At 39.5% G+C, this 14,633-nt stretch overlaps 1 protein-coding gene across 4 annotated transcripts in view; it reads right to left on the reverse strand.

The window, feature by feature from the left end:
• Positions 1 to 14,633, reverse strand: part of DNAH5 (dynein axonemal heavy chain 5) — a 300,951-nt gene that overhangs the window by 153,007 nt on the left and 133,311 nt on the right. For all 4 annotated transcript variants that reach the window (XM_050937377.1, XM_050937378.1, XM_050937376.1 and 1 more), the window contains exons 24-33: positions 13,912 to 14,147; positions 10,149 to 10,367; positions 9,393 to 9,455; positions 8,140 to 8,378; positions 6,880 to 7,120; positions 6,030 to 6,229; positions 4,697 to 4,850; positions 2,724 to 2,887; positions 2,031 to 2,187; positions 284 to 496 (exon numbers count right to left, since the gene is read on the reverse strand). In XM_050937377.1, the coding sequence (XP_050793334.1) occupies positions 284 to 496; positions 2,031 to 2,187; positions 2,724 to 2,887; positions 4,697 to 4,850; positions 6,030 to 6,229; positions 6,880 to 7,120; positions 8,140 to 8,378; positions 9,393 to 9,455; positions 10,149 to 10,367; positions 13,912 to 14,147 (1,886 nt within the window). The remainder of the gene's footprint in view (positions 1 to 283; positions 497 to 2,030; positions 2,188 to 2,723; positions 2,888 to 4,696; positions 4,851 to 6,029; positions 6,230 to 6,879; positions 7,121 to 8,139; positions 8,379 to 9,392; positions 9,456 to 10,148; positions 10,368 to 13,911; positions 14,148 to 14,633) is intronic.

Below are 14,633 nucleotides of genomic sequence, written 5' to 3' on the forward strand. Positions count from 1 at the left end.
TAACTCATGCCTTCATCACAGAAGTAAAACTAATATGAGTTTATATCCCAAGTCTAGATCTATTTGGTGTACAAATGTGATGCCTTTTGAAAAATCAACAGGAGCTGCACACATCTGAGGACAACTTATTTTTTAAATCGAGGTTCACTCAAACATATTTTCTCCTCATCCCACTAATATATTTGCACTGTTATAGCGCTGTTTATTAGCAGATCTCAAAATGCTTTACAAATAATTTTATTAGCTTTGTTTATTAGCTCCTCACTCATTTTAATAAGCTTACCTGGGCTGGGAAAGAAGAAAGAAATTCAATCAACTGAAATCCAGTTTCCTGGATATCCATGGCTGCCTGGCGAATGACAATATGTAATGAGGACTGGGATTCCTTTAAGAGAGAATTGAGCCAGACTTCCACATTACCCTCGGCCATTACAGGTTTATCCAATTCAATTGTCTCACCCTCTCGAGAACAAATTGACAGAATGCGATCATAGATCTAGTTGAAACCAGAAAATACATTGTAATATACAGAACATTATTGCTATGAGCTTGTCATTTCTCCAACATCTCCACAACACAATTCACTATTTTTAATCCTGGTAATTTATTGAACAGGTCAAGTTGTACCTACCAAAAGAAATGAGCTACAGTAACAAATTAATCACTACTGATCCTGGTAGGGCTTATTCAGAACCAGGCTTTCCTTTAACAGTGTTTTAGCAATAACTGAAGCAAACTTTCAAATGAATAACAGGCTGTAAGATGATCTCACCTGTTAAGTTTTACTTCTATTTTCATGTTAGTGCCTAGAGACCCCAATGATCTAGGCACTATACAGATGCACTCACTACGCTTGAAGTCTTAAACTGAAAAACAGACCAAGAGTGGGATGCTGAGGAACTGAGTGATTAAGGAACTTGTCCAAAGTCACATAGACAATCATTTTTAGAGTCAGAAGCCAAATCAGTTTCTGGTTATTAATTCAATGCCTTATCCTCAAGATTATACTTAATCGATAAGAGGGATTTTTAAAGCTCCTGAAGGTCTTCAGTACACAGAGCAATAGCACTTGTGCTTGTGAAATCTGTAGTCATTTTTCTAAATCTCTCCACCAAAAACCTAAAGGCTCAGTGTCTCATTGTTTCCCTACCCCCAGTAGATTTGCTAAGGGTGAAATCAGACTGCAAAAAGACTTCTTACATTGTACACCCCCAGAGGTGGACATACTTGCAGTTCCAGTATTCCCATAACCACCAGGGCTGCTCTAGGAATATGCCAATACCAGTACAAACCTCCCCAGAACGTAACTAGTGAACTCGTGATACTATATACCTTGAGTGAAAAAGCGTGTTTTGTTTGGAATAGGGAGGAGGTGGGAAATAACCTAAAATCCCAGTAGTCAACTGTCACAGATATTAAACACTTGGCCTTTACAGGTCTGTCTTCATAAAAAATAAAAAACAGCCATTCTTGTTTTGCCTGTTTTCTAACTCTAACACCTGGGTTTCAAAGTTCAACTGGAAAGTGATTGGTTTTAAGTTTTGCAAGTGATATCGTGGGTGGGGATTACCTAGACAGGGGAAAAATTATTTCTAACAAAAAAAAATGATATACACACGCAGGGCACATACTTGTGGCAATCTAGTTCTTTTTCATTGGAAATAGAGGGGAAATTTTATAACAGAACATAAGTTTCTCTTTTCCATGACAGATGTGTGTTTTCAAAAGTCTGATCTCCTGTGAAGAAAGTGTCAGTGTTTAAAACCGCTAACATGATATCATGTTCCTAAGCCAAAATATAGGTGCAAGTCTCTGAACTACCATCCCCTCTAAACACAATTAATGTTATGTGAGCTAAGATTCGGAACCCAAGTCCCCTGAGGAAAAAATCTTATCAGCACTAGAGCACTCAAGATTCTTTGTGGATCTGCTGCATGTACCATTTACCTGTATAACTTTGCACTTAACAAACACTGTGCATTGCTTGCCAATTTGCTAGACAAGTGTGGCAAGATTAGAGCAGTGCCCACCTTTTCATGGAAGCTGACAGTTTTAATGTTGTCAAAGACATTCAGCAGGTGAGCCTGTATAGTGTGAGAGTCTGATGCCTGGCCAAGTATCTCCAAGAGAGCAGGGTCCGACACAAAGAAGAACCGAGGAAAGGAAAGTCGTTTTTTCTCAAGGTATCTGAGTTTAAAAGAAACAAGCCTCATAGTGGTAATTTATTCAGCACTGCCTTCATAAGATGAACTTCATCCTATCCCTTTGGTGATGGGAGACCAAAGTTTTCTCAACACAACACATTAATACAGTTTTCATTAGTGGTAATAATAGCAGTTCAGACCAACAGTGCCCCAATGGGTTAAGATTCTGCTTTAATGCTACCATTTGGAATCACAGATTATCTCACTGCACAAAGCCAGTGGAAGTTACAGATCACTCAGAATAGTAATTAAAATTTAAGAGAGCAGTTCTAGCTTGTTGAAGTTGGATGCATTTGTTGAAAGGGTTGCTAAGGAACTCCATGTCAGGTTTCCTTTACTTCAAAATTAAGTTATGGACTAACTTGCACAGAAAATCCTTATGTGGATGCACAGAAAATAAGCCTGCACCCCAGAACCAATGCATGAGATAAGCACTGAAGGAATTATTCTGTTATCCAGTCCTGTGGTTGTGCTACTTATCAACATTTTCTTGGAGTTGTACCCTAATAACAGTCTTACCCTGTAAGTGACTTCTGACAGATTTCGAGCTGTTCTAACAAGTGTGGCAGAAGCTGCCCCATGGTTTCATCTCCAACACAGCATTGGACCACATTTGGCATCTCATGGGCCCGCGTCAAGATCTTCACCCATGATTTATCTATGTTAGAGAAACGCTTGGCTTCCTATGGGGAAAGTAGGGGGAAACAGGTCATCTACATAACTGAGATCTTCAATTCAGATAGAATGAATTCTGAATTCATAAATGCTGCTAAAACTAATCTCCAGGCCACTCAGATTTTGTCAACTATCCCCACAGAACCTCAACTTTGGTAGGTGTAATACAGGCTAGGTATTCTCTGTCAAAACTTTTACATTTCATTTTCAAGGCTCTGGCACTGAACCCAACATTTCCCTTCCCTCCTCACGGTAGGAAGCAGGACTGCTCAGTTGCCAGTATTTAGATCCATCATGTCTAAACAGAGTACCCCAGATATATATTACTTTCCAAAAAGTAATGTTAATTTTAACATTAAAGAAACGATGAAAAATGTTAGAAGAGAACGACTCCCACCAGAACTGTATGCCCTTTTTAGTTTGAAAGATGAGAGGACACCTGTAACAAATATTAGTGACTTAGGGTATGGCTACACTTGAAATTTCAAAGCGCTGCCGCGGCAGCGCTTTGAAGTGTGAGTGTGGTCGGAGCGCTAGCGCTGGGAGAGAGCTCTCCCAGCGCTGCATGTAAACCACATCCTCTACAGGTGCAGCTTGCAGTGCTGGGAGCTGTGCTCCCAGCGCTGCAGCACTGATTACACTGAGGCTTAAAAGCGCTGTACCTTGCAGTGCTCAGGGGGATGTTTTTTCACACCCTGAGCGCGAAAGTTGCAGCGCTGTAAAGTGCCAGTGCAGCCAAGGCCTAAGTAACAGTCTAGACATGAAAAAGCCTACTGGGTAATCTAATTTAGTTTACCTCCCCATCAGCACAGTAATGTTCTCGATTATGCACTCCATGTTATACTCAGTCTAGTTTTAGTATGTACCCAACAATTGGACTTAGACAATCCCATAGGCAAATACATCTCAGATAAGTTTAACTCACAAAATTAACAGTGAGAAGCTCAGGTGGTATATGGATTCTTTATCCAATCTGATTTCACATTAAGAATATACTATTTTTAAATGATAGAGGATATATAACACATTATATATATACACACGCGCGCACACACACAAACTTTGATCTTTGCTGTTTTACATGACTCCCTGAATGGCTGCATTATCTGCTGTGCTGAAGTTTCTGAAGCAACTGCTGAAGTTACATTTGTTTTGTATCAGGCCAATGAAATTGTTTGTTCAAGTGCAATTGCCTGTGCTCCTAATTATTGGATTTGCACTTGGAATTAACTTTAATATGCAACATGTGGTGTAAGTTGTGCAAACAAAAAGTGAATTTTGATTATAGTAACACTTAAGATGATGCAATAAAGTAAATAAAAATATTGCTTTCAATAGACAATCATGCACTCTTTTCAATATTAATACACTTTACTAGTTGTCCACAATAAGGTATGGCAGACATCTATGATGAGAGGAAGCTAGTAATCAAGGGTCCAATCCATGTCAATGTAAACTGCACCAGATGTGAGGCCCAAAATTTGTTTCTCAAATAAGTTAATATTCGATTTTGTGTATGCCTTTATTTCAACAAAACCAGTATAAATATCAATCATTTTAAGATCCTGAGTAAAGATCATCACATCATAGTTCAAAACCCCTATCTAGTACTTTTTAAAAAATGGATATCAGCTTTACACGCTGTTCTCTCCACAAACCTTACCCTCTGCCCCCATTTAAAAAAGGTGTGAGGGTAGGAAGATGGCAAAGCAGGAACGCTGAAACCTACAGTTATAGAAAATGCTTCAGTCATTTTTTAAACTACTTTCTAAATACACAGCTGGATTAGAGTCAAAAGAAAGTAGGTCTTTAAAAACCTTTGGAAGCTGCTTCGCAATGTCCCCGCCCACAAAAACAGCCTCCAGATAAATCCACAAGTTCTGCACTGTCATCCAGTTCTCAATTATATCTGTTGTGTTGGAAAGGTAGTGTACCCATTTTTGGATCTGCGCCTTGAATGGGGTGTTGTACCTGAAAAAAATGCATAAAGTTGCTGCTATTAAAAAAGAAAACTATGATTTTTAAAGCATGTTTAGGCCTTATCAAGCACATGACATACTAAGTGGGGAAAATGCATGCCTTATGTAAATTGGGCAGCACTCACCCCCTGCCCCCATATGATAATATGCTACACTGACTTAAGGTCTTCTATACACAGTTTTTTCCAGGGTCAATTCCTACTCATCAATAGTCCCTGGACTCCAATGGGAATGTTAAAGTGAGTAAGGAAAGCAGGACTTGATCCAGAATCTTTCAAAAGCCCTAGATACATAAATATAGTCAATGTGAACTATTCTAAGGACATTGAAGGGTCAATAATGATTTTAATAATTTTTTTTCCCCTCTAGCAGCTTACATAATGAAAGTTAATACAGCTATCTGTGGATAAGGAAATGATCTGTAATTACATTACAGATTGAAAAAAGTGTCAGAAACCCCAAGATTGTCACCATCGTCTAGCCACAATCTCACTTAATTGATAGGTCCTTAGCAACCGGTCATCCAAGATTCCCCTGCCTCTTGCATCATTTTTGCATTATATTGTTGAGTTGTCATAAAATATAGAAATCTGGACTGGCTTGCAAGAAAACAAGTTTTCCATCCAAAGAAAAGTTCCTCTAGAAGTGGACAACAGCCAATTCTCTTTATACAAAGATCTACAATGAACCCTATCTTTTCAAATTTTAAAATTAACACACATCGTTGAGATAACGTTTTATACTCTAACCACACCTGAAACTTAATATGAATTAGTTGTGTCCTGTAAACTGTACAGGTATTTATAGATAAGCTGTTCTTGGAACCATATATGGTCCTCAGTCCATGCAATTAGGTTTCCAGGAGGTCAGGGGATCATGCACAGATTAAAAGAATTGTTAAGCCTTTAGGTTCCGATCCTGTACCACGGATATGTGTTTATACCTACATGGAGCCTCGCTGAGATCAATATGACTCTGCAAGGGCAAACCTGACCACTTGCCTAGGGCAGCTTTCAGGATGGGGCCTTCATTTGTACTAATAGGGAAATGTTTAGCATTAATATACTGGTGATATTTCTGTATTTTCTAATTTTTACTTCTATGTTGGAAGGGGCAACTTTATCTAATAAGCCAAAGTCTTTTGCTAATAATGAATCCCCTCTCCTGTTACCTGTTGCTCAAGAGAGAGCCCAGAACCATCAAGCTATCCTCCATGCTAGCAATCGTTTCTGAAGTGCTGTCTCCTCTCAAGAGCAGCTCACCACGAGTTTTAAAGTTGGCAAAGGTGAATGTTTTGTTGTCCCACTCAGCAATCACCTGTTTCAGCTTTTGCTCAATGTCTCTCTCCTTCACCGCGCTGATGCAAATATCCTAGTAAATAAATAGTCAATTAATATGAGAAGCTCTTTCAGCTCAGCCTCATTCATCCTCATTCCATTCTTTCTCCATAAGCATTAGCTAGGCTAGATGGTTAACATAAATTGGTAAGTGTAAAGACTACCGATATACTTTTCACATGCAAAAATAATGGAAACCTTGTTATTCATATTCATCTTAAAAGTAATACTCCTGAAAAAGACAGGTACTTTGATACTGCAAATCCTTCTACAGATGAGTTACATGAGAAGGTAGAGAGCTACTCTGCTCATTCCTGGCAGCCAGACCAGCTATTTAACTCCAGTGTAAGGGTACAAAAGGCTGAGTGGCTATACAAAATAAATCTACCTACCTACAGTTTCTCAAGATCATCTTTCACCATAGTATTTCTACTAGTGGTAAGGACAGGATGGCCAGCTCAGAAATGTTAAGGTTTCATTACTTCATAAAACAAATTCAAGGGAAACCTCAGGAATGGGATGAGTATTTGGAAAGGATACCTTAGTGTGGTTTTGAGTATGTGAGAGCTGCTGAAGGATGTATGGATTCCTTCTATTTAACTACTACAAAAAATGTCACACTAAGGCTATTACAATGCCTTGAAAAGTGTTAACTGCTCATTTCTGTGCCACTCGAACAAATACCTCTATTTCCTCTTTATATTTCAGCAGAGGTGCTTCCATGATATTCCTCAGTTTGAAGGTTTCACTTTCCACCTCAAAGCTGTGTTCAGTGAGATCTGTAATCCTCTTCCAGTGCCGAGCCATCATGGCCTTATTTGACATAAGCTCAAGCAAAGGGCAGCACTCATTGAAATCATCAATTGTCTTCTTTAGATCCAAAAATGCCTGCCATTCCTTTAAAGCACGAGGAAGTTTGCGACACCTGAATATACACAATCAGTTAACTTTTTTAAAGCATTTCAGATATTCCTTTATGTTACTGAATTAGCTAAGGTAACAAGGCAACAGCAAAGGCACAACATATTTCTGAAGTTAAAGTTGAGTTTAATTTAAGTTCCCTGAATTTAGTAATTATATATGTGCTTTAGGAGAACCTGTTTTTTCCCCCATCAGCCTATTTCACTGGCTGCAGCTCAGGGAAGGACTACACACCTGTTCTAAGGAGTTCAGCTGAACAATCGTACTACCATTACAAAGAACATTTTGACCGTCTGTTACTCCATCCATGAGCCACTTTACTACATTATAACACCTATTATCCCACTAATATTTCTTCACCACATACAACTCTGGAATTCTTTTTAAGTTATTTTTATTTTTCAATCAACATTTGCCAAATTTAAAAAATGGTAAAGAGTTTAAATTTTCTAAACATTCTCCTTCCCCCAACTTTTGACCAATACTACTGGTTATGGGGTACGCAGTGGCAGCATTCTGCCTGGATGCGCAGGATAATCAGGTTTGATTCTTAAACTCACTCAATTCCCTATTTGACAAGAGCTTCAACTCTGTATACATATGTCAGCCCCTGTTAGATAGGAAAAGTGTTGGGTTACACAGCAGCAATCCAGTAGCTTACTGAAGGGGTTCTTTGCAGTGGAAAGTTAATTTAAATTATTTCATTTGTACTTCAGAAAAATGTAACCATCTTTCAACTAGAGAAAAGTAATTATCAGTTCCAAACTTGCCCTCTAGACAAAAGGATATTACTTATTACTTGGAAAAAACTCCCAAGGAACAAGAATTCTTTAACTCTCAAATGGTAAATGACTCCCTTTTTGGTGAAGACAGTAAAGAGAGAAGAGTGGAAGATTTCAACTAAATTTTAAAGAGTAAGAATATGCTTATCTAAGTGTAGTGAGTGAAAGGCAATCCCTACCATTATTCAACAAGTAAAAACACCCAGCTTAACAATCTGTACACGCTTTAACACTTCCTCACCTGTTCTGAAACTCCAGAAGTTCATTATTTATTTTCGCAATGTTAACTTCTGACCAGAGGATATCGTAGTAGCCATTGACCGTGTTAATAACATTGTTGTACAGGCTGTAAAGTTTCTGTAGCAGGGTCAGCTGCTTCTTTATCTCAAGTAGCTGAGGATACTGGGTAACAGGCAAACCAAAAAGTTCTTCCCCACCAGTGTAGGTAATGTATTTTCGATAGAGGCTGTCAAATCGGTTCTAATAAAAATATATAGATGCAAATACTAGTATTATGCTCAGAGCGCTACAAAAGAAAACACAGCCCCTGCTCACAAGCATCTATCATCTAAAAAGGCAGACAAGAGATACAGGGAGATGCAAAAGATGGTTAGAAAGTTATGTTTAAATAAAAATGGGACATTCAGTAGAGCCTGCGTTTCAAATCCTCATGGAAGAAGTGAGTGGTAGCCTACATGGGAGGTTAGAAGGTTGTTTCTGGAATAGAGCGGTGGATTGAAGAAAGCAGTTGGATTGTTGTCTTTGGCGGCACAGAGTGAGAAAGGTTGGTTATGATATGCAAGAGCAGAAATAAAGGCAGAGGTGAGGTTTGCAGGGCCTTGAAAGCTAGGATTCAGGTCTGAAGTGCAAATCCTCAAGTGAGGGATTTGAATAGGGAAGTCATAGGTTTTCCTTCTTAGCAATGCAGACCACATTTTGCCTGTGAACTCCGGCTGTACTTGAGGGAGCAACATGGGAAGCAGAGGCCAAATAAAGCAAACTGTTATAATGAGTGGAAACTAACCAAGGCAGTGGAAGCATTTTATCAGAAGGGGTAGTGAAGAGTACATATGTTTGGGGGAGGGTTGCATAATATAAAGAAGTGGCAAGATTTGGCAAAAGCCTGGTGATGTGGAGTGAGCATTAAAAAGTGAGACCAAAGATGCAGCTATATCAAAGTGTATGCTCAGCACAATTAGACTCTAATCAGAACACCTGCACTTAGTAATTATGTTTTATTATACAAATTCTGTATGTACGATGCATGGCACCCATTTTTTGCTCTTTAATTTTTTATTACTCCTTGCTAGCTAATGTCAAAAAATTTCAACAAACATTGATCCCAGTAGGCAAAATTAAGTAGACTATGGCCATTGCATGAGGCTATATAGCCTTGTAGAATTTATTTAAGTATTCTGCTAAATTCTGACTGACTGAAATGTTTTTGCTACTTACATGACATTTTAATTAAGTCTTTGAATTGGGAATGAATACCTGGAATATGATAAGCCTGTCACTGGCTTCCTGAGGCTCAAGACCAACCGCCATTGGTCCATTCTGGAAGAAGAAAGTTAAAGATGCTAATCACCAATTTTAAAAATAAAGCATTTGGAACATATGATTTCACTGTCTGTTCAAGTGTTAACTTCATTAATAGTTTTTACTACTGAGTTTTGCCACTCTGACTCACATCTAGTAGTATCAGAGAGATCAGCACGCCCAATCATAGAGAAAGGTCCTTGACACGACTAAGGGTGACAGAAGGGGATTCAAGTACTTTTCATACTTAATGAGTCAGGAAGGATCTTTAAGAAGTACACATCGCTAGTCCCTTCCACTGGTGTGAGAACAGATACTAGTGAGCTGGTTCACTGGAGACTGACTCTTCCTGTCTTCTTTGCAACAATGAAAATGGGACGGTGCAAAGAGCTTCCAGCCTCTTACATGCCAGACAAGCCTTGCACTAACTGGAGTACAAGCACTATTCAATAGGCTTGGCCTTTGTATTGTGCAGGCCTCTGAAACATTGAACTATCATCCCCATTTGCCCCCAGCTCCCCTCACTGAAAAATCGTGACCCCTACCACATGCTCCAGAAAAAAAAGTTAGCTGACTCTCGTGCTCCATGATCACAGCCCCCTCTGTAATGAAGTTGAACACCACAGGGTTTACAAAGGTCACACAGAGAACTTCCATGCTGGGTTTTTTTTTTTAAGTTTCTTTCTTTTGAAACACTCCACAGATTAATACCTTGTCGTAGTCCGCATAGTACTGATGACAATCTTCAGTGAATATCTCCACAGTGCTAATTAGTTCTCCCCTGAAGTTGGGCTGCAAAGCTACTAGCTCATTCTGCACTTCATTTGCCCGGACCAGAAGCTTCTCCCAGATATAGCGCAGGGTGTCCACCTTCTCCATCTCTTCCTTTGCCACCAGCAGCTCATATTTGTTTAACATTGCATAGGATTCCTGTCAGAACAATGGTTGCATCTATATCCACCATGTACAGAACATACTATATTCTATACAAAATACATATATAAATCATCAAGATTTTAAATTTGGGAGACTGAAGACAGTGCCATATGGTCTTTGAGAGAAGCAGGAAGGCTATGCTAATATAGTTGTGCATGAAGAACAATTCAGGCATCCATGATCACTCAGAAATTAAAACTACTGTTTTTCCTCTTCACAGCTCTGATAGATTTTTGTTTGTGTTTCAACCTGTTCCTCTAACGTTATTTTCTGGTTATAATGACAAGAGCCTATGTAATCTACAAATTCATTTTCATTGTGATAAGTTTTAAAAGAATTAAATTAAAGCTGTGCTTCAGGTCTGACCCACTATAATGACTACATTCAGCACTACCACTGGTAATACATGGAAGAGAGGAATAGCTAAACATTTTACAATAAAATAGCCAGCACTCTTGAACAGATCTTCTTTTGCATACATGCTTTAATCTAATATCAGACATTTACCACTAAGAGCAGTGGGAATCCAGCACAGACAAGATTTACCAGAGATCTTAGCTGTATGAATTGACAATTAAGTATATTAGCTACTTTATTACCTGCTCTCCCAACTCTGCCCCCTCCCATATACTATAGATTCCAACATTATGGTGTCTGAGTACTTGAATTTTCACATGTACCACTGATGCTTTGTTTTGATATGCTACATTGTGACAACTAGCTAAAGTAATCAGAAACCAATTAAATTGGTCTAATATATTTTCATTCTAGAACTTTAAGAACTTTGGGGAACTCTTTGTTCCAAACAAAAATATGGGTGAAAGAGGGACTAGAACTGTACTCTACTAATGACAGCAAAGAAAAACATTTAATTTAGGCCAAATAATGACTAAAAATCAATCCTGATATGAGCTTTCCTAAGGAAGATGTTGTATAGGAGTACGCTAAGATACAAAGCTAGCCAAAAAATTGTATGTGACTCAACAGATATGTCTGTTATTCGCACCTCTAACAAATGCACGAATGCTTTCTATCTTCCAGGGATACTGAAAGTATCATGTATGAAACGCAGTATTTCAGTTCGCAACTCATATTTGGAGCACATTAGCATATTTCCTTAATGTCAGCTATAAACTGCACTTCAGAAATTGCTGAAGTTTACTCTAGAGAAAACTGGCATAGAAAAACAGTTGTCCTAATCAAGCATTTCATCAGCAAATGCACCCCTTATATATCCAAGCTAAGAGAGTAGACTTGCTAATATCTCTGGTAAGTAGAAAACATGCAGTAGGCTAACTAAAGAGCAAAGAATTCAAAAGGCAGGACAACAGAAACACAAAATAGTTAGTTGCTGGTTGGGAATTTAAGTCAGAAACTTCTATTTGAGGTGTAGCCATCAATAAGCCACACTATACAAAACTACACTGGGATAGGGCCATGCTTTAATGGTGAAACAATCGAACAGGAAATGGGTATTTTCTTTAAAATTACAGCATAAACTTTGAATTTTCTGTCTTGATCAAGAGAACCTGTGATTCTACCAAGAGTCAGCAACACTTTCTTTATCAAGTACTTGTTGCCAGCAAGATGTACATCCTCAGGCACAATTCCACCGCCATTTTCCTTCTTGACTTAGATCTGCAGTATACCCTCCCTATACCATATACAACTCCCTACAGCTCTGTTTGATCTACCTGTCACCATCTCCTGCCTCTCGTTTTGGCTACCTGTCAGCCTGAAATGCCCATAGTTCAGCACAGAGTTGCAACCTGCCAGCAAAGCCCCTCTGCCATGTACATTGGCCAAACCAGACAGTCTCTACGCAAAAGAATAAATGGACACAAATCTGACATGAGGAATCATAACATTCAAAAACCAGTGGGAGAACACTTCAACTTCTCTAACTACTCAGTGACAGACTTGAAGGTGGCAGTTTTGCAACAAAAAAAACTTCAAAAACAGACTCCAAAGAGAGACTGCTGAACTCGAATTAATATGGAAATTAGATACAATTAACTTCGGTTTAAACAGGGACTGGGAATGGTTGGGTCATTACACTAATTGAATCTATTTCCTATGTTAAGTTCTCCTCACACCTTCTATGGGTTATCTCGATTATCACTTCAAAGGTTTTTTTTCTCCTGCTGATGAGAGCTCATCTCAATTGATTGGACTCTTACAGTTGGTATGCATACTTCCACCTTTTCATGTTCTCTGTATCGCGACAAAGTTCCTCCTCTATCTTGGTGGGTCCTGCGCTTATTGGCAGATTTGCTCACCTCAGTGATCTTCCTCACAGTCTGGGTCAACTCCTCCTGTGTCTGATCAGGAGTTGGGAGGTTTGGGGGGAACCCGGGCCCACCCTCTACTCTGGGTTCCAGCCCAAGGTCCCATGGATTGCAGCTGTCTATAGTACCTCCTGTAACAGCTGCATGACAGCTACAACTCCCTGGGCTACTTCCCCATGGCCTCCTCCAAACACCTTCTTTATCCTCATCACAGGATCTTCCTCCTGGTGTCTAATAACGCTTGTACTCCTTACTCCTCCAGCAGCACCCCCTCTCACTCTCAGCTTCTTGTGCCTCTTGCTCCCAGCTCCTCACACACTTCCTCTCCTCTGGCTCCCCCCTCCCTGACTGGAGTGAGCTCCTTTTTAAACCCAGGTGCCCTGATTAGCCTGCCTTGATTGGCTGCAGGTGTTCTAATCAGCTTGTCTGCCTGAATTGGTTCTAGCAGGATCCTGATTACTCTAGTGCGGCCCCTGCTCTGGTCACTCAGGGAACAGAAAACTACTCAGCCAATGATCAGTATATTTGCCCTCTACCAGACTCCTGTACCCCACTGGCCTGGGTCTGTCACAGTATGTATAAATATCTTCTGTCTGTGTGTTCCATTCTACACATCCGAAGAAGTGGGCTGTAGCCCACAAAAGTTTATGCTGAAATAAATTTGTTAGTCTCTAAGTACTCCTGTTCTTTTTGTGGATACAGACTAACACAGCTGCTACTCTGAAACCTGTCAGCCTGCCCTCTGCCACTCATGAAGCCGCATAGTCACATCACCTGCCCTGCTCTAGCACCTATATTGAAGCCCAGTTCTTTTCAGGATCCATTGTGCAATTGCCATTTAAGCCTGCATGGACTTCTTCTACCAGACTCCAAAGAGCTCTGGCTATTCCTCTAACAGTCACCTCCTTTGTGTCTCCATACGCTTTGGCCTCTGCTGCACCCAAGGGCAACAACCTTCTTGTCAACTGCCTTAGTAATTCTCATTTAAGAATTTCACTTGCCTGAGCCTCTCCATTTCTCTCTGCTGCTATGACAGGCTCACGCCTACATGCTGCCTCTTGGCTCACTGAGTTTACATTTGCCCTAATGGCAGTTCTGCACATGAAGGACTTTCAGGACCAGACTCATTTTATTAATTAACTAATTAGCTCATATTAGCACTACTATATATATATATATATATATATTTTCTCATCACATTTTCAAAATTTACACTGCAAGTAAACACACACTTATCCCCTTTTAATTACCTCAATAGGTACCACTTGGAAGTCTATGCAGATTTGTTGCTCTCTAATCTCTTTTAATGCAGCCATAGCTATTCTTATGTCATCCAAATCCTTAATTTGTCGATTCAGTTTCTTGCCGATTTCCTCTACAAATGTGAAAATGTTTTCCATCTCTGTTCTGTATTTCTTGTTACAGTGATGCCCCAACTCAATCATCCAAGCCTTGGTTTCTGCAGCCAGTGCTAGCTTCAGGTCAGCTAGAAAACAGAGAACAAGTCATTTTATATCATTTCCCCAAAAGCAGGTTTTATACACGATTCTCTTGTTAAATTGTCAGTACTGTTTCAAATATAGACATTGATTTTGTTTTCAGATGACTGTTACATATGTGTTTTATTCTCGTGTTTGTGAGGTTAAGAGATTTGGCAAAAAACAATGTAAATTTTGTCAGAATGATCATTTCAATCTCATCTTAAAACAATCTGATTGTCGAGGACCTGTTTTTGCCTCTAAGGGATATAAGGATGCTGGACAAGGGTCCTTGAGCCACTGAGCTTTGGTAGTTGGAGCCTATATGCTTATAGAAGGCAATTTATGTAATGTCTTCAGGAATGCTGGAGAGAGCATGCTGAAGAGTGGCAATGACTATCTCTACAAGCATTTCAGGGTCCGATTTTCACAAATGCTATAACCAATGCTCCACCCTTCTGTAAGTGCATAACCTCAGTTCTAGCCTCCAGGTA

This window comes from Gopherus flavomarginatus, chromosome 2 (genome assembly GCF_025201925.1).
Source record: "Gopherus flavomarginatus isolate rGopFla2 chromosome 2, rGopFla2.mat.asm, whole genome shotgun sequence".
NCBI lineage: Eukaryota > Metazoa > Chordata > Testudines > Testudinidae > Gopherus > Gopherus flavomarginatus.